The sequence below is a fragment of the Notolabrus celidotus genome, chromosome 9 (assembly GCF_009762535.1).
Source record: "Notolabrus celidotus isolate fNotCel1 chromosome 9, fNotCel1.pri, whole genome shotgun sequence".
Classification (NCBI taxonomy): domain Eukaryota; kingdom Metazoa; phylum Chordata; class Actinopteri; order Labriformes; family Labridae; genus Notolabrus; species Notolabrus celidotus.
In genome coordinates, this window is record NC_048280.1 from 1085885 (window position 1) to 1106224 (window position 20340).

General features: G+C 41.0%; 1 protein-coding gene across 6 annotated transcripts in view; it reads left to right on the plus strand.

Moving 5' to 3' along the window:
- LOC117819070 overlaps window positions 1-17225 on the plus strand; it is a 134343-nt gene extending 117118 nt beyond the window's left edge. For 4 of the 6 annotated variants that reach the window (XM_034692279.1, XM_034692278.1, XM_034692281.1 and 1 more), the window contains 5 exons: window positions 9036-9095; window positions 9275-9907; window positions 10015-10080; window positions 11381-12607; window positions 12726-15751. In XM_034692279.1, the coding sequence (XP_034548170.1) occupies window positions 9036-9095; window positions 9275-9907; window positions 10015-10080; window positions 11381-12607; window positions 12726-14884 (4145 nt within the window). In that variant the 3' untranslated portion in view covers window positions 14885-15751. Of the gene's footprint in view, window positions 1-9035; window positions 9096-9274; window positions 9908-10014; window positions 10081-11380; window positions 12608-12725; window positions 15752-17101 lie in introns of those variants that run through there. The other 2 variants (XR_004632433.1, XR_004632435.1) reach the window with 1 other exon arrangement.
- Window positions 17226-20340: the final 3115 nt, after the last annotated feature.

Consider the following 20340-nt stretch of genomic DNA (forward strand, 5'->3'; position numbering starts at 1 on the left):
TTAGTGACTGTTTTAATGTCTGTTTCAGGGCACCCTTTAGACTGTTTTAATGTCTGTTTCGAGGCAACCTTAGTGACTGTTTTAAGGTCCGTTTCGGGGCACCCTTAGAGACTGTTTTAAGGTCTGTTTCAAGGGTACCTTAGAGACTGTTTTAAGGTCTGTTTCAGGGCACCCTTAGAGACTGTTTTAAGGTCTGTTTCAGGGCACCCTTAGAGACTGTTTTAAGGTCTGTTTCAAGGCACCCTTAGAGACTGTTTTAAGGTCTGTTTCAGGGCACCCTTAGTGACTGTTATAAGGTCTGTTTCAGGGCACCCTTAGAGACTGTTTTAAGGTCTGTTTCAGGGCACCCTTAGAGACTGTTTTAAGGTCTGTTTCAGGGAACCCTTAGTGACTGTTTTAATGTCTGTTTCAGGGCACCCTTTAGACTGTTTTAATGTCTGTTTCGAGGCAACCTTAGTGACTGTTTTAAGGTCCGTTTCGGGGCACCCTTAGAGACTGTTTTAAGGTCTGTTTCAAGGGTACCTTAGAGACTGTTTTAAGGTCTGTTTCAGGGCACCCTTAGAGACTGCTTTAAGGTCTGTTTTAAGGCACCCTTAGAGACTGCTTTAAGGTCTGTTTCAGGGAACCCTTAGTGACTGTTTTAAGGTCTGTTTCAAGGCACCCTTAGAGACTGTTTTAAGGTCTGTTTCAGGGCACCCTTAGTTACTGTTATAAGGTCTGTTTCAGGGCACCCTTAGAGACTGTTTTAAGGTCTGTTTCAGGGCACCCTTAGAGACTGTTTTAAGGTCTGTTTCAGGGAACCCTTAGTGACTGTTTTAAGGTCTGTTTCAAGGCACCCTTAAAAACTGTTTTAAGGTCTGTTTCAGGGCACCCTTAGTGACTGTTATAAGGTCTGTTTCAGGGCACCCTTAGAGACTGCTTTAAGGTCTGTTTCAGGGCACCCTAAGTGACTGTTTTAAGGTCTGTTTCAAGGCACCCTTAGAGACTATTTTAATGTCTGTTTCGAGGCACCCTTAGAGACTGCTTTAAGGTCTGTTTCAAGGCACCCTTAGAGACTGTTTTAAGGTCTGTTTCAGGGAACCCTTAGTGACTGTTTTAAGGTCTGTTTCAAGGCACCCTTAGAGACTGTTTTAAGGTCTGTTTCAGGGCACCCTTAGTGACTGTTATAAGGTCTGTTTCAGGGCACCCTTAGAGACTGTTTTAAGGTCTGTTTCAGGGCACCCTTAGAGACTGTTTTAAGGTCTGTTTCAGGGAACCCTTAGTGACTGTTTTAAGGTCTGTTTCAGGGCACCCTTAGAGACTGCTTTAAGGTCTGTTTCAAGGCACCCATAGAGACTGTTTTAAGGTCTGTTTCAGGGCACCCTTAGAGACTGTTTTAAGGTCTGTTTCAGGGCACCCTTAGTGACTGTTTTAAGGTCTGTTTCAGGGCACCCTTAGTGACTGTTTTAAGGTCTGTTTCAGGGCACCCTTAGAGACTGTTTTAAGGTCTGTTTCAGGGCACCCTTAGTGACTGTTTTAAGGTCTGTTTCAGGGCACCCTAAGTGATTGTTTTAAGGTCTGTTTCAGGGCACCCTTAGAGACTGTTTTAAGGTCTGTTTCAGGGCACCCTTAGTGACTGTTTTAAGGTCTGTTTCAGGGCACCCTTAGAGACTGCTTTAAGGTCTGTTTCAGGGCACCCTAAGTGACTGTTTTAAGTTCTGTTTCAGGGCACCCTTAGAGACTGTTTTAATGTCTGTTTCAAGGCACCCTTAGTGACTGTTTTAAGGTCTGTTTCGGGGCACCCTTAGAGACTGTTTTAAGGTCTGTTTCAACGGTACCTTAGAGACTATTTTAAGGTCTATTTCGGGGCACCCTTAGAGACTGCTTTAAGGTCTGTTTCAAGGCACCCTTAGAGACTGTTTTAAGGTCTGTTTCAGGGAACCCTTAGTGACTGTTTTAAGGTCTGTCTCAAGGCACCCTTAGTGACTGTTTTAAGGTCTGTTTCAGGGCACCCTTAGTGACTGTTTTAAGGTCTGTTTCAGGGCACCCTTAGAGACTGTTTTAAGGTCTGTCTCAGGGCACCCTTAGTGACTGTTTTAAGGTCTGTTTCAAGGCACCCTTATAGACTGTTTTAATCTCTGTTTCGAGGCACCCTTAGTGACTGTTTTAAGGTCCGTTTCGGGGCACCCTTAGAGACTGTTTTAAGGTCTGTTTCAAGGCACCCTTAGAGACTGTTTTAAGGTCTGTTTCAGGGCACCCTTAGAGACTGTTTTAAGGTCTGTTTCAGGGAACCCTTAGTGACTGTTTTAATGTCTGTTTCAGGGCACCCTTTAGACTGTTTTAATGTCTGTTTCGAGGGTACCTTAGAGACTGTTTTAAGGTCTGTTTCAGGGCACCCTTAGAGACTGCTTTAAGGTCTGTTTTAAGGCACCCTTAGAGACTGTTTTAAGGTCTGTTTCAGGGAACCCTTAGTGACTGTTTTAAGGTCTGTTTCAAGGCACCCTTAGAGACTGTTTTAAGGTCTTTTTCAGGGCACCCTTAGTGACTGTTATAAGGTCTGTTTCAGGGCACCCTTAGAGACTGTTTTAAGGTCTGTTTCAGGGCACCCTTAGAGACTGTTTTAAGGTCTGTTTCAGGGAACCCTTAGTGACTGTTTTAAGGTCTGTTTCAAGGCACCCTTAAAAACTGTTTTAAGGTCTGTTTCAGGGCGCCCTTAGTGACTGTTATAAGGTCTGTTTCAGGGCACCCTTAGAGACTGCTTAAAGGTCTGTTTCAGGGCACCCTAAGTGACTGTTTTAAGGTCTGTTTCAAGGCACCCTTAGAGACTATTTTAATGTCTGTTTCGAGGCACCCTTAGAGACTGCTTTAAGGTCTGTTTCAAGGCACCCTTAGAGACTGTTTTAAGGTCTGTTTCAGGGAACCCTTAGTGACTGTTTTAATGTCTGTTTCAGGGCACCCTTTAGATTGTTTTAATGTCTGTTTCGAGGCAACCTTAGTGACTGTTTTAAGGTCCGTTTCGGGGCACCCTTAGAGACTGTTTTAAGGTCTGTTTCAAGGGTACCTTAGAGACTGTTTTAAGGTCTGTTTCAGGGCACCCTTAGAGACTGCTTTAAGGTCTGTTTTAAGGCACCCTTAGAGACTGTTTTAAGGTCTGTTTCAGGGAACCCTTAGTGACTGTTTTAAGGTCTGTTTCAAGGCACCCTTAGAGACTGTTTTAAGGTCTGTTTCAGGGCACCCTTAGTGACTGTTATAAGGTCTGTTTCAGGGCACCCTTAGAGACTGTTTTAAGGTCTGTTTCAGGGCACCCTTAGAGACTTTTTTAAGGTCTGTTTCAGGGAACCCTTAGTGACTGTTTTAAGGTCTGTTTCAAGGCACCCTTAAAAACTGTTTTAAGGTCTGTTTCAGGGCACCCTTAGAGACTGCTTTAAGGTCTGTTTTAAGGCACCCTTAGAGACTGTTTTAAGGTCTGTTTCAGGGAACCCTTAGTGACTGTTTTAAGGTCTGTTTCAAGGCACCCTTAGAGACTGTTTTAAGGTCTGTTTCAGGGCACCCTTAGTGACTGTTATAAGGTCTGTTTCAGGGCACCCTTAGAGACTGTTTTAAGGTCTGTTTCAGGGCACCCTTAGAGACTGTTTTAAGGTCTGTTTCAGGGAACCCTTAGTGACTGTTTTAAGGTCTGTTTCAAGGCACCCTTAAAAACTGTTTTAAGGTCTGTTTCAGGGCACCCTTAGTGACTGTTATAATGTCTGTTTCAGGGCACCCTTAGAGACTGCTTTAAGGTCTGTTTCAGGGCACCCCAAGTGACTGTTTTAAGGTCTGTTTCAAGGCACCCTTAGAGACTATTTTAATGTCTGTTTCGAGGCACCCTTAGAGACTGCTTTAAGGTCTGTTTCAAGGCACCCTTAGAGACTGTTTTAAGGTCTGTTTCAGGGAACCCTTAGTGACTGTTTTAAGGTCTGTTTCAAGGCACCCTTAGAGACTGTTTTAAGGTCTGTTTCAGGGCACCCTTAGTGACTGTTATAAGGTCTGTTTCAGGGCACCCTTAGAGACTGTCTTAAGGTCTGTCTCAGGGCACCCTTAGAGACTGTTTTAAGGTCTGTTTCGAGGCAACCTTAGTGACTGTTTTAAGGTCCGTTTCGGGGCACCCTTAGAGACTGTTTTAAGGTCTGTTTCAAGGGTACCTTAGAGACTGTTTTAAGGTCTGTTTCAGGGCACCCTTAGAGACTGCTTTAAGGTCTGTTTTAAGGCACCCTTAGAGACTGTTTTAAGGTCTGTTTCAGGGAACCCTTAGTGACTGTTTTAAGGTCTGTTTCAAGGCACCCTTAGAGACTGTTTTAAGGTCTGTTTCAGGGCACCCTTAGTGACTGTTATAAGGTCTGTTTCAGGGCACCCTTAGAGACTGTTTTAAGGTCTGTTTCAGGGCACCCTTAGAGACTTTTTTAAGGTCTGTTTCAGGGAACCCTTAGTGACTGTTTTAAGGTCTGTTTCAAGGCACCCTTAAAAACTGTTTTAAGGTCTGTTTCAGGGCACCCTTAGAGACTGCTTTAAGGTCTGTTTTAAGGCACCCTTAGAGACTGTTTTAAGGTCTGTTTCAGGGAACCCTTAGTGACTGTTTTAAGGTCTGTTTCAAGGCACCCTTAGAGACTGTTTTAAGGTCTGTTTCAGGGCACCCTTAGTGACTGTTATAAGGTCTGTTTCAGGGCACCCTTAGAGACTGTTTTAAGGTCTGTTTCAGGGCACCCTTAGAGACTGTTTTAAGGTCTGTTTCAGGGAACCCTTAGTGACTGTTTTAAGGTCTGTTTCAAGGCACCCTTAAAAACTGTTTTAAGGTCTGTTTCAGGGCACCCTTAGTGACTGTTATAATGTCTGTTTCAGGGCACCCTTAGAGACTGCTTTAAGGTCTGTTTCAGGGCACCCCAAGTGACTGTTTTAAGGTCTGTTTCAAGGCACCCTTAGAGACTATTTTAATGTCTGTTTCGAGGCACCCTTAGAGACTGCTTTAAGGTCTGTTTCAAGGCACCCTTAGAGACTGTTTTAAGGTCTGTTTCAGGGAACCCTTAGTGACTGTTTTAAGGTCTGTTTCAAGGCACCCTTAGAGACTGTTTTAAGGTCTGTTTCAGGGCACCCTTAGTGACTGTTATAAGGTCTGTTTCAGGGCACCCTTAGAGACTGTCTTAAGGTCTGTCTCAGGGCACCCTTAGAGACTGTTTTAAGGTCTGTTTCAGGGAACCCTTAGTGACTGTTTTAAGGTCTGTTTCAGGGCACCCTTAGAGACTGCTTTAAGGTCTGTTTCAAGGCACCCTTAGAGACTGTTTTAAGGTCTGTTTCAGGGAACCCTAAGTGACTGTTTTAAGGTCTGTTTCAAGGCACCCTTAGAGACTGTTTTAAGGTCTGTTTCAGGGCACCCTTAGTGACTGTTATAAGGTCTGTTTCAGGGCACCCTTAGAGACTGTTTTAAGGTCTGTTTCAGGGCACCCTTAGAGACTGTTTTAAGGTCTGTTTCAGGGAACCCTTAGTGACTGTTTTAAGGTCTGTTTCAAGGCACCCTTAGAAACTGTTTTAAGGTCTGTTTCAGGGCACCCTTAGTGACTGTTATAAGGTCTGTTTCAGGGCACCCTTAGAGACTGCTTTAAGGTCTGTTTCAGGGCACCCTAAGTGACTGTTTTAAGGTCCTTAGAGACTGTTTTAATGTCTGTTTCAAGGCACCCTTAGTGACTGTTTTAAGGTCCGTTTCGGGGCACCCTTAGAGACTGTTTTAAGGTCTGTTTCAGGGCACCCATAGAGACTATTTTAAGGTCTGTTTCAGGGCACCCTTAGAGACTGTTTTAAGGTCTGTTTCAGGGCACCCTTAGTGACTGTTTTAAGGTCTTTTTCAGGGCACCCTTAGTGACTGTTTTAAGGTCTGTTTCAGGGCACCCTTAGAGACTGTTTTAAGGTCTGTCTCAGGGCACCCTTAGTGACTGTTTTAAGGTCTGTTTCAAGGCTCCCTTATAGACTGTTTTAATCTCTGTTTCGAGGCACCCTTAGTGACTGTTTTAAGGTCCGTTTCGGGGCACCCTTAGAGACTGTTTTAAGGTCTGTTTCAAGGCACCCTTAGAGACTGTTTTAAGGTCTGTTTCAGGGCACCCTTAGAGACTGTTTTAAGGTCTGTTTCAGGGAACCCTTAGTGACTGTTTTAATGTCTGTTTCAGGGCACCCTTTAGACTGTTTTAATGTCTGTTTCGAGGCAACCTTAGTGACTGTTTTAAGGTCCGTTTCGGGGCACCCTTAGAGACTGTTTTAAGGTCTGTTTCAAGGGTACCTTAGAGACTGTTTTAAGGTCTGTTTCAGGGCACCCTTAGAGACTGCTTTAAGGTCTGTTTTAAGGCACCCTTAGAGACTGTTTTAAGGTCTGTTTCAGGGAACCCTTAGTGACTGTTTTAAGGTCTGTTTCAAGGCACCCTTAGAGACTGTTTTAAGGTCTGTTTCAGGGCACCCTTAGTGACTGTTATAAGGTCTGTTTCAGGGCACCCTTAGAGACTGTTTTAAGGTCTGTTTCAGGGCACCCTTAGAGACTGTTTTAAGGTCTGTTTCAGGGAACCCTTAGTGACTGTTTTAAGGTCTGTTTCAAGGCACCCTTAAAAACTGTTTTAAGGTCTGTTTCAGGGCACCCTTAGTGACTGTTATAAGGTCTGTTTCAGGGCACCCTTAGAGACTGCTTTAAGGTCTGCTTCAGGGCACCCTAAGTGACTGTTTTAAGGTCTGTTTCAAGGCACCCTTAGAGACTATTTTAATTTCTGTTTCGAGGCACCCTTAGAGACTGCTTTAAGGTCTGTTTCAAGGCACCCTTAGAGACTGTTTTAAGGTCTGTTTCAGGGAACCCTTAGTGACTGTTTTAAGGTCTGTTTCAAGGCACCCTTAGAGACTGTTTTAAGGTCTGTTTCAGGGCACCCTTAGTGACTGTTATAAGGTCTGTTTCAGGGCACCCTTAGAGACTGTTTTAAGGTCTGTTTCAGGGCACCCTTAGAGACTGTTTTAAGGTCTGTTTCAGGGAACCCTTAGTGACTGTTTTAAGGTCTGTTTCAGGGCACCCTTAGAGACTGCTTTAAGGTCTGTTATAAGGCACCCTTAGAGACTGTTTTAAGGTCTGTTTCAGGGAACCCTTAGTGACTGTTTTAAGGTCTGTTTCAGGGCACCCTAAGAGACTGTTTTAAGGTCTGTTTCAGGGAACCCTTAGAAACTGTTTTAAGGTCTGTTTCAGGACACCCTTAGTGACTGTTATAAGGTCTGTTTCAGGGCACCCTTAGAGACTGCTTTAAGGTCTGTTTCAGGGCACCCTAAGTGACTGTTTTAAGGTCTGTTTCAGGGCACCCTTAGAGACTGTTTTAATGTCTGTTTCAAGGCACCCTTAGTGACTGTTTTAAGGTCCGTTTCGGGGCACCCTTAGAGACTGTTTTAAGGTCTGTTTCAACGGTACCTTAGAGACTATTTTAAGGTCTGTTTCGGGGCACCCTTAGAGACTGCTTTAAGGTCTGTTTCAAGGCACCCTTAGAGACTGTTTTAAGGTCTGTTTCAGGGAACCCTTAGTGACTGTTTTAAGGTCTGTTTCAAGGCACCCTTAGAGACTGTTTTAAGGTCTGTTTCAGGGCACCCTTAGTGACTGTTATAAGGTCTGTTTCAGGGCACCCTTAGAGACTGTTTTAAGGTCTGTTTCAGGGCACCCTTAGAGACTGTTTTAAGGTCTGTTTCAGGGAACCCTTAGTGACTGTTTTAAGGTCTGTTTCAAGGCACCCTTAGAGACTGTTTTATGGTCTGTTTCAGGGCACCCTTAGTGACTCTTATAAGGTCTGTTTCAGGGCACCCTTAGAGACTGTTTGAAGGTCTGTTTCAGGGCACCCTTAGTGACTGTTTTAAGGTCTGTTTCAAGGCACCCTTAGAGACTGTTTTAAGGTCTGTTTCAGGGCACCCTTAGAGACTGTTTTAAGGTCTGTTTCAGGGCACCCTTAGAGACTGTTGTAAGGTCTGTTTCAGGGCACCCTTAGTGACTGTTTAAAGGTCCGTCTTTTCTCTGTTATTAAACTCAGCTGATGTTAAGTTTCGGTTAAGTCCGAGCCGCTGCAGCGTCCAATCAGTGAGTGATATTCGATAAGGGGGCGTGTCTGTCAGAGAAAAGACTTCCGCGAAGTCTGCTCTCGTGTTTCCTCGATTATCCCTCCTCGGATCAGTCTCCTCGCTCCTCCCTCCTCTCTCCTCTCTCCTCTCTCCTCACTCCTCACTCCACGCTCCTCTCTCCTCTCTCCTCGCTCCTCGCTCCTCGCTCCTCCCTCCTCTCTCCTCTCTCCTCTCTCCTCACTCCTCACTCCACGCTCCTCTCTCCTCTCTCCTCGCTCCTCGATCCTCGCTCCTCCCTCCTCTCTCCTCTCTCCTCTCTCCTCACTCCTCACTCCACGCTCCTCTCTCCTCTCTCCTCTCTCCTCGCTCCTCGCTCCTCGCTCCTCGCTCCTCTCTCCTCCAGCAGCGTTTAGAGCTTTGGGACGCAAGTTAAAATGGTGCGTCAGTAAGTACTTCCGGTTCGGCCGAGGAGCGAGGAGACTGCAGTTTAGAGCTTTGAGATGCACCCATGTTCCTGAATCAGTAGACATCCGGGGAGTTTTGGCATACTGTAGATTTTGATCTTGTTCACATACTTCATACTGAATTTTGACCAAATCAGTATGTACTGCTAGTATAGTAGGCGGTTTCGGAAACAGCCCATGTTTTGGTTAGTTTGGTTTTACGGTCTACGAGTTCAGATGAACCTTAGGTCTCTGTGGTGAAACCAAACTATGACACAACTTAAGTTACAAACTAACTAGTTTCAACGTGTGGTTTATGGTTTACGCCAATGTAAAAACAGGACAGTGAGTCTTAAACAGAAACCAATCTTGATGTAAATGACAGTTTTGAGCTGACATTTGCTCCTCTACATATTATATTATCATTCTAAATACAAATGTGTCTGCTGTATGTTAATAACTGAAATAACTGTAATGAAACTCTATGTTCATCCATGATAACATTCATCTGTGTCCTTCCAGTCACAGGTGATCTGCTTCCTGTGAAGCGCAGCAGCAGCATGGAGCTGTTGCCACCTGACTGTGAGTGAAATTTAAATCCAGCTTTATAAGAATACCTGTTTTCTGTATTTGTGAGAAACATTTCTGTATTATAATTTTTCAATAGATTATCAAACCCCAAGAAGTAAAGAGTAATGAAACCTTAAATGAAAAAGAGAAACTAATATGGATCACTGTTTTCAATTCCTTGTTTTTCACAGTGTCTGAGCTGAGGGTGGTTCTGCTGGGGAACAGCTGGTCTGAGAGGAGTTCAGTGGGAAACTTTATACTGGGAGGGAATATGTTCAACACTGAGGAAGAATCAAACCAGTGTCTCAGAATCAGTGGAACAATAGAGGGAAACAAAATATCTGTCATTAACACCCCAGACCTGCTTAAACGTGACATCTCTCCAGAACAGCTGACAGATTATAGAGAAAACTGTGCAAGACTCTCCGATCCTGGACCTCATGTGTTCCTGCTGGTTCTACAGCCTGAAGACTTCACTGACAAACACAAACAGAGTCTCTGCAGAGCACTGGAACATTTCAGTGATCGATCATATGATCATTCACTGGTTTTGATTTTATCACCAAGAGAGGAGAGTCCAGGCTTAAAGAAGAAATACAAGGAACACCCTCCATTAAGAGACATGATCATAAAGTGTAAATACAGACACTTGAAACAGAAACACCTTGACCATTCAGAGCTGTTAACACGTTTGAGTCAAATAGTAAAGGAGAATAGTGGAGAGCATGTCATCTACAAAGCATCTGAGGAAACAACAGCTTCATTACATGACCATCATCAGAGCCTGAAACCACAGGGAATACTGTCTTCTGTTAAAGCCTTTGGTAAGTGCAGAAATAATCCTGATAACAGTGAGAGTCTTCTTCACACAAATCTTTCTCAACTTAATTAGAGAATTAAGCTGAACACTAATGAAGTCATCTCTTCACAGGGTTCTCTGTTGTTACCAAAGTCACTCCACAGTTCCTCCTCTCAGGGAAAAACACGTCAACACAGGGTAAGAAAATTCATCACAATATTAATCCATATTTACTGATACATTATTTGAGGAGTCTTCTCTCTCATGTTCACCCAAACACATTATACAATTCTTTGATATTGAAAAAAGACATTTTTATCTTAATATATTTCTCTTATCAGTTCCTCATATCTTTAATATTTTTATCAAGCTAAAGTGAGAGTTGTTAGTTTAATCCAAGAGTCAACTAGTCGTCAGACATTTATTCATTTAACCATTTAAAGGTTTTTTTTAAAGGGGATATTAAAATGTGTTGAGTTGAAATCTGCAGAGCTAACATGAGCTGCACCTGGGTAACCAGTGACTGCAGCGTTGGGCTGTCTGGCAGCTAGCTTAGTAGAAGCATGCCGTTCGGTTAGGAGAGATTTCAATTACTAGTGGACACAGTTTTTTTCCTGCACGTGGATGACAACTCACTTCGATATTCTTCTCCTCAAGGGTTAAATAATGTTGGTATTTCACAGACAGTTTGAATGATCATCAGTCATTGTGTGTGTTTAAATGTGTGCAGCACTCTTTCTCTCAGGATGCTACTGTGCTGACGTGCACAGCTTTGCCCGCTGAGTTTGATGAATAATCTTAAAGCCTCAGGAAACATAAATGGAGTATTTAAAATTCACATAGAATATCAAAATGTAATGTATAATCAAGCTTCAACAAAAATTTGAATGAAAATAAACGTCCACAACTCTGAAAAAAACTCTGTTCAAAAACATCTTATTTTACATTCAGAGCATTTCTCAGGACTGTGTGGGCGGGGCCTAACTCTTTGATTGTTTCATTTCTGATTGGTTTGATATTTATTACGTAATAAATATCAGGTTAAACCAGCCCCCTTAAAACCCAGTCTGAAAACATGTTAAAAACGTAATTGAACATATTTGAACAATGGATCGAAGTTGAGTTCTAATATTTCTATATAGTTTTTAGTATTTACATATGGTCTGAAATAACATAGGTAGAACGTTTTTGTTGATTTGGCTTCCCAGGGCCTTTAAGTAATTTTCTTCTATTTGCTGATGATGCTGATGAAGTATTGAGCCTTTTTAAAATGAATGTTATTTTAACATGAATATGAAATTTGAAAAGTAACTAGATACACTACAGGTCACAGTAAATAGTGGAGTAACATGTTACTCTCAACACATTTTATTCCACATAATGTTAACACTTGGAATTGAACATTAACCTGCCTGTAGATCCTCCCACATCAACAAAACTGAGTGACGTCATTCTAGTTATAACTTTATGTTATTTTATTTTCTCTGCTGTGTTTCAGAATCTGGATTCAAGATTATCCTGCTGGGAAAAAGTGACGACAAAAAGAAAAAATTGTCCAACTTCATCATGCGTGGTCAAACTGGTCATCATGGAAAACACCCTCAAACCAGACGAGCCAGACACTGTGAGGTCACCTGGGGAGAGTGGAAAGGAAACCCACTAACAGTGGTGAAAACTCCAGACTTGTTCAGTCTGTCTGTGGAGGCTGTGAGAAGAGAGGTGGAGAGCTGTGTGAGTCTTTGTCCTCCAGGACCAAATGTTCTGCTGCTGTTAGTGAAACCTTCTGATTTCACTGAAGAGAACAGAGAAACACTGAAGTTCATCCTCAGTCTGTTTGGTCAAGATGCTTTTAAACACTCAGTGATCATCAGCACACATGAGGACGGTCAAACAGACGACTCTTATAGACGTCTACTTAAAGACTGTGGAGACAGACACTACAGCATGGCTGATAACGACATCCACTCATTAATGACACAGATTGAGAGCCTTGTGTGTGAGAACGAAGGAGACTTCCTCACCCTCACTGAAGAGTTGATCACTCTGAAGTCTGAACACATGAAACCAGCTTTAAACCTGGTCCTGTGTGGGAGGAGAGGAGCAGGGAAGACTTCAGCAGCAAAGGCCATTTCAGGTCAGACAGGTCTTCATTCAGCCTCCAGCTCATCAGAGTGTGTTAAACATCAGGGAGAGGTGTGTGGACGTTGGGTTTCCCTGGTGGAGCTTCCTGCTCTGAGTGGAGAACCTCTGGAGACAGTGATGAAGGAATCACTCAGGTGTGTCTCCCTGTGTGATCCTGAAGGTGTCCATGCCTTCATCCTGGTCCTACCTGTGGATCCTCTCACTGATGAAGACAAGGGAGAGTTAAAGATGATCCAGGACACCTTCAGCTCTGGAGTCAATGACTTCACCATGATTCTGTTCACTGTAGAGTCAGATCCTACAGCTCCAGCTGTTGTTAACTTTCTCAAAAGAAACGAGGAAATCTCAGAGCTCCTTCAGAGCTGTGGAGGAAGATCTTTTGTTCTCAACATCAAGGACCAGCAGCAGGTTGAAAGGCTGTTGCACATGGTGGAAAAAATTTGTCAATCTAAAAATGAACCATGCTGCTTCACAACTTTAACATTTGCTCATGCACAAATGGTAAAAGTTATTCAACAAGAGAAACAAATCTGCAATCAACAAAATGAACTTCAAATGTTGAAACAGAGGAACAATATTGCCTGTAAGTATTCTGAGTTTAAACGTCGTAATGTCGTATACCATGTACAACTAAATAGACTTCAGTTTGTACTGTAACAGCTCTGATCATCTGTACCTTTATTTCTTATGATGTTTCACAGGTGATGATGAGAAGCAGAGCTCAGAGCGTCTCAGGATTGTGCTGATCGGGAAGACCGGCTGTGGGAAGAGTTCTTCAGGAAACACCATTCTAGGACAAGAGGAGTTCTTGGCTGAGTCAGGTCAAATATCAGTCACTAAACGCTGTCAGAAAGCACACGGTGAAATGGACGGTCGTCCTGTCACTGTGGTCGACACTCCTGGTCTGTTTGACACAACGTTTTCCCATGAAGAGGTTCATGAAGAGATGATAAAATGCATCAATCTTCTGGCTCCAGGACCACATGTCTTCCTGTTTGTGTTACAAATTGGCCGACTCACAGATGAAGAGAAAGAGACATTAAAACTGATCAAAGAAGGCTTTGGGAAGGATGCTGAGAAGTTCACCATCATTCTTTTCACAAGAGGAGATACACTGAAACACGAGAAACGTTCAGTTGGAGAATACATCGCTAAGAAATGTGATGATTCCTTCCAGAAACTGATCTCTGACTGTGGAGGAAGATACCACGTGTTCAATAACTATGATGAACAAAACAGAACTCAGGTCAGTGAGCTGATGGCAAAGATCGACACAATGGTGAAGACAAATGGAGGCAGCTGCTACACCAATGAGATGCTGCAAGAAGCTGAAACTGCTATAAAGAAAGAAATGGAGAGACTCTTAAAGGAGAAAGAAGAGGAGATGAAGAGAGAGAGAGAAGAACTTAAGAAGACACATGATGAGGAAATCAAAGCATTACATTTAAGAATGGAAAAACAGAGAAGAGAGGTTGAAATTGAGAGAACACAAAGAGAAAAGGAATTGGAAAAGTTGAAACTGGAAAGCGACAATATCATCATGGAGGAACGTGATAGGAGAAGTAAAGAAAAGGAAAACAGAGATGAAGAAGACAGACAGAGAAAAATGTGGGAAGACATTCAAAGACAGAAGTGGAAAAAGAAAGTTGCAGACTTAGAACAACAAATAAAAAAACAGTCGCAATCCAAGGAAAACACTGACAGACAGCTGAGGAAAACAGAAGAAGACCTGAAAAAAGAAAGAGATAACTGGGAGAAAACACAAAAAGAATGGTGGAAGAAACGAAAACAGGAAGAGAAAAGGAGAGTAAAGAAAGAAGAAACAAGAATAAGTGAGCTTAAAGAAGAATACGAACAGAAAAAACAACATGATGCTATGATTAGAAAGAAAGAAGACAAAAATAGACAACAACAGGAAGAAAATGCTAAAAAGGCCATTAAGGCAAACTATGAGAAAAAACTGAAGGAAATGAGGAAGAATTATGAGGAGGAGGCCAGGACAAAAGCTGAGGAGTTCAACGGCTTCATTAAGGTTAAAAATGAAGAATTTGGAGCTCTAGAAAAAGAACATGTGGAAAAGATGACATTGCTGAAGCAACAGAAAGACAAAGAAATGGAGAAGAAGCAGGGGGAGTATGACAGCTTGAAGGAACTTTCGGCCCAGAAAGAATCAAATCTGAAACAGCAAAGGAAAGACATACAGGAGAAGCAGGAACAGTATAACAGACTATTTGATCTGTCAACCCACAATGAAGGACTGGCACTTGTTATGGATGAGCTACAGAACAAACAGAAACGGGAAATGGCCGACCTCACACTGCTACTCTTGACTCAGAGGGAAAGATATGAAAAGGAAATGAAGGAGTTGGAAGAAAAGCACAAAAAAGCGGTGGATAACCTTAAAGAAGACTTATCAGCCCAAAATGAAAGGAATGAGAGGGAACAAATTGATCAGTTAATGATAAAACAGAATCAAGAAATGAAAGACATAAAGAAAGAACTCTCACAAAGCCACAAAGAGGTTCAGAGCTTAAAAACATCAAATTTGTCCAAAACACATGAGCAAGAAAAGATGAAGTTAAAAGAAGGACTTAAAAACCAGCAGGCAACTCGAAAGAAACACATGGAAGATTTACAAAGAAAATATAAAGAAGCAATGGATGAATTCAAACAGGATATTTTCCAAAAACTGTATAATTTACAGAAAAAACACAATGAGCAGATAAACCAATTCAAACAGAAAATGACCAAAAATCCAGACCAACAGGAAAAACTTGATGAACTCGAGAAAAAACACAGAGAAGCAATGAATGACCTGAAAGAAAGAAGTTTGACTGGTGCATGGTGCTCAATTCTGTGAGAAATCTGATCTCTTAACTTCCATGGCCCTGTGAAATGTGTTGCCTACAAATAAAGAAACATGGAAGGGTAGGTAGCTGGCTGTGAAGAAGAGATTGCAATTTATATATATGCATGGAGAAGGGAGCCAGACTAACCAAAAACATCATTTGCTTGTGTAGAATTATTTTTAGAAATATTATGTAGATATGTACAAGTATGTGTAAATATACAATGATGTATTCAGCAGCCATTTTCAAATGGAACCTCAGGGTGGGTCATACCACTTATCTACACCATTGTTTCGGCAACATGGAAAGCAACCAGAAAACATAAACCAAATCTGTTCTGTTGGAGGATGATGAGGATGGGACAATGAGGAGGCAAAGAGTGCTCAAGGACTTAAGGAGTTTTCTGGCCCATGGTGACTGGATGGTTCACCGATTTAAACCCTCTAAAGCCATGCTTGAGGATCTGTGTACTGAACTTTGTAAATAAAGACCTTCACCACTTATGGCAATCAGCTGTTTATAGTAACAAACAGTTATATGTTCAATATGACTAACAACTCATAATGTTTTCCTTTCTTCCTAAAGCACCTTCTGGGAGTGATGTTTTCTCTTGTAATGACTCACTATTCACTCTGACAAGAAAGCTCATTTATACAGTCAACAGTTATGAGATGCTTTGCATTGACCACGGATGAATATTAAGTGATAGTGTTCACAGATTTATTAAGAGAATCACAGAACTGATCCTGTCATTTTGTGTGTATAACTCAAAATATGTTATCTGTTTAAAAGTTTGTTTGAAGTGTTTTTATTCCTCTCAAGTGCATAATGAAGTGTTTTTATTCCTCTCAAGTGCATAATGAAGTGTTTTTATTCCTCTCAAGTGCATAATGAAGTGTTTTTATTCCTCTCAAGTGCATAATGAAGTGTTTTTATTCCTCTCAAGTGCATAATGAAGTGTTTTTATTCCTCTCAAGTGCATAATGAAGTGTTTTTATTCCTCTCAAGTGCATAATGAAGTGTTTTTAGTCCTCTCAAGTTCATATTTGGCTTGTGCATAATCTTAATAAAGAATGCAGATACTGGAATAACATGGTCTTTGTCAGAGATTTTTAACTGAACAATCTGGAACGGAAAAAAACAGGACTGTCTTTAACTGTAGTGAGGCCGACACACGAAGAAGAACAAATACATAAAATACAACTGTTTGATTATCTGCATGCCGTTTTGTACCACAGTTTTTCAGGGAAGAATAAGTAATTCATTGATATATTTCTTTACTGATGTATTCCACTTCATTGTGTTTGGATTTGGATGTCTGAGTTACACTCAAAGACAACAGGAGACTTATTTATGGCACAGTTTGTCGGATCTGCCACAGCACCCTTTGTTCTTTCTTTTTTTTAAAAGACTAATTTTTGCCTTCATTTAAAAGGACAGCTTGAGCAACACAGGTAGTGTGGGGAGAAAGTGGAGGGTGACATTCCCCAAATAAGGTTGGGATCGGGAACTGGTCCTACGTCCACTTCAACTAGGACAGAAGCCCCTGCTTTGATTTTTCTTTACCCCATGCATTTATCAAAATATTTGAGAAAAAGATTTGTTCTGTTTTCAAGTTATTCAGAAAAAAAGTGATATTACTCTAGAGTACTTTATTTATTTTTATTTCACTTTATCATTTCTATCACTTTTCACCCATTAGAAACAGTCACTTAGTGAATTACTGACATTTACCAAAATACCAGCCTTCAACCGGTGACTGACATTTACAATCTACAAAACACCTTTATGTTTTAAATTTAAAGAACATTCAGTGACTGTGCTGCCACCAGAGGGCGCTGTGTCTATTTGAAAAGGCTTATTCTCTGTTGAATGGAATTGAAACTTGTGAGATTCAGTCTGATTACTGCTTCTCACCTCAGTGTAAATGTACACCTTACTTCTGTCTCCCATTCCTCTTCTCATTGTTGATGTAGTTACTTTTAATGTTCTAGAAGATGATGATCTCAGGTTAAAGCTCAAGCTCACATGATCTTACAAGGTCCACATGTTTTTACACTTCCATTAGTAGTTTTGAAACAACAGTATTTCTAATGCATAGAATTAAAGTTTTTAAATGTTTGCACTTTGTTTGGATATACCTATAAATGACTGATCTATAAAGCTCCACTGTACTTCATGTGTTTAATGCAGCTAACCTTCAAGCCTCCTGATATTATTTCTTAAAGGAATACTTCACACCTGTGTCCTGACTGACACCTCAAAGAAACACCTGCAGTCCCACAGCTGAGACTGAAAGTTCAGTCTAAGTCCTGAAAACTGCAGACAAGACAACTCATCTCATAGACCAACCACATGCAGATGAATCATGGGGTTAAAGTAAGATCATGTGAAATCCATCAAAAACATGAATAATATGTGTTTGTTTCTGATTCTGAAAGTTGTATTTAGTTTTCTGTCACTCTTTCATGAGAAGTCTTTTGACTCTCATTTAGGCAGAAAGGAATTTACAGGACACCATTTCAGGTGTCAGGAGAGGAGAAAGACAAAGATCTGATCTTATATGTTGAATAATGTGTAAATGAGCGACAGTGTTACATTCAGTGTTACATTACATTTACAATCAGAAACTAATTCTAATAATCTTTTAATGAGTCTAATCCCTGGCTGACATGATATCAACATGATTCACATCGAGGGAATGAGACTTTGTGATTTAGTTTGTGTGGTCAGGGTCAGACAGAAGATCATTCAAGTTCCTCTCGCTGTCATACAAACTTTATGAACTGTCACCTTGTTACATGAGGTGATGAAAACATGCAGATTTAAAGCTCTGATTGAAAGGGGAGATTGAATCTGGCCCTGTGTCTGTGTATCTGCTGCCCTCTGCTGGTTTCCTGTTATCATTGGTTACTGCTCAAACAGTCTGCAGTGTGCTCCAGCTGAAACAACATCTTGTTTGGTCTGAATAGTTTTCTTAACATGTGAGACAGAAAGAAGTGAACACTTTTAAAGTTTGATTTGTATGATGTTATATTTTACAGGGATCAACCAGAAACACCTCCAGCCCCACAGCTGAGACTGAGACTTCAGTCCCTGAAACTGTGATTGACAGGACATATATTTGACTGCAAAGGTAGCAACATCACCCTATGGTCGTCTCATGGACCAGCCACATGAGGTACATCATGGAGTCTTGGCATGACCAGGATGGTAAGACTCTTTCTTTACAGGGAAAGACTCCAGACTACCAAGAGGTAAGTACTGCAGTTAATCTCAATTCTCCAAACAGGTGAGTACAGGAAATGTTCCTTCTCCAAAGCAGGTGGTCTGTCAGGTAAGTCGCCTCACTGTCTTCTCTAAGAACAATCCATCACAACTCAGTATTAGAACAGAAACCTCAGGGATTGAACATCCAGTCCTGCAACGTACTTCACCCATTAAAATATTTATGAACGCATCTGCTCTGCAATAAAACACCCCAAACACAAGGACTCAAATAAAACCATCTTTATATACTCATGTAGGACAACTTGGCTTTGAAATCAGATTCATAATCTGCTGGATGGAAAAGAAACTTCAATAAATCCTTCATAGAAACAACATGTCTAAGTGAGAGGTTTAACCTATAACAAGTTGTTACTAAGATTTAGGTCATTATAAGTTTTGATGAAAAAAATCTTCATTTTTCTTACAATAGTAGTTAATGTGTGAGTGACTCATTATATCAAAGCTGACTCATTTGAGTGTTTTTCAGCCATCACTGCAAAATCAACATATTTTAAAACTGATTTTTATCATGCAGAATAAATGTCTTAAATGTTGTCAACCATCTTGGTTTTAATGAGAGCCTTTGTTACAGTATGAGTGTGGCTGCAGGGATAAATTCACTTTATGTAACCTCAGTCAAAACAGTGTTATACTTTTCTCACAGTACAAGGAACTAGAGAGTCTTGATTCCTCAAAGCAAAGATATTTTATCTTATCTTTATCTGAGAAGTCTTGACGCTCATTTAGGCAGAAAGGAATTTACAGGACACCATTTCAGATGCCAGGAGAGGAGAAAGACAAAAGATCTGATCTCATATGTTGAATAATGTGTAAATGAGCAGCAGTGTTACATGTCAGAGACTCAAGATAAATCATAAACTATTTCTAATGATCTTTTAATGAGTCTAATCCCTAGCTGACATGATATCAACATGATTCACATCGAGGGAATGAGAGTTTGTGATTTAGTTGGTGAGGTCAGGTTCAGCCAGAAGATCAATCAAATTCTAAAGCTTGTAGAAGTATTTTATCTTTGGTTTGAAATATGAGGAAATGCTCCACCCTTACATTTGATAGAACCTGTTAAACCACAGAGTCAAAGCCACAAAGTCAGAGTACATCGTCTTTAAACTCCACAGTGACACTCCAACATGTGAAGCTTTATAAATCTATGTTTTTGTCAGACTTCATGCGGCTGCTGGGAGACTGTGTTTCCTTTTTTTGAACTCATCCTGGAGCTGTCTGTTTTTAATCTCACTTTTACTACTGATCGTGTCTCAGCAAGAAATTCACCAGGTGAGTCAACTCGACCTAAAGTACAGAATAATAACCAAATCATGAAAGTAATGGTAGGTCTTGTTTTACTGATGGATAAGTGGAGCTTGATAAAAACTGCAGGATGTTTTTGGATTATTTAGATTTATAGAAAAATCTCTGAACATGATCTTATTGCTGTGTTTATAAATTCACGGTTTATTCCCACTGTAACTCGGTGTTATGAAAAAATGGATCCATGTTGTTATAACAGTTCATGTTTACTCTGAGAACAGTTTCAAGCTGTAGCAGGTAATATGTGTCTGACAATGAAGTGAGCAGTCTCAACATGTTGAATTAAAAATAAAAGGCTTTCATGAAAGATATGAAAAAAGTGTGTTTTGGTCTGACTGCAGGGGTCATGTCAGGTTTTACTGTTAACTTTCTACAATGAGCTGATACTCTGAGAAGTCTGTGACGAGCATTCAGGCAGAAAGGAATTTACAGGACGTTGTATCAGGTGTCAGGAGAGGAGGAAGTCCTTCGCTCAGATCTGACATTTTATATATAAAGGGATTCACTGCACACAAGGACGCAATAGCTTATTTTTATTTAATTGATAAGACTGCTGAAGTGAGACAGGAAAGATCCCTGTCACAAGGACAAGGACTAAAACCTCTGTATATGGTGCACACTGAAACTGCTCGGCCAACAGTACCCCTATGGTTACAAAACATTTGACTATGAATTATTATATCGGCATTTCTTCCAGTTTAGGCTCCTTCTTTCCTTTCTGTCCCCGCTTGAAAAAAAACCCCTCTTTTTTTCACATTACTGAGACCTGTAACTACGTTTAAAGGTGAAGGTAAGATAGGCATCAGTTACTATCAAAACATTCCTACTTTGGAGAGGAGAGGAAACTTTTGTGAACCAGAGTGCACAG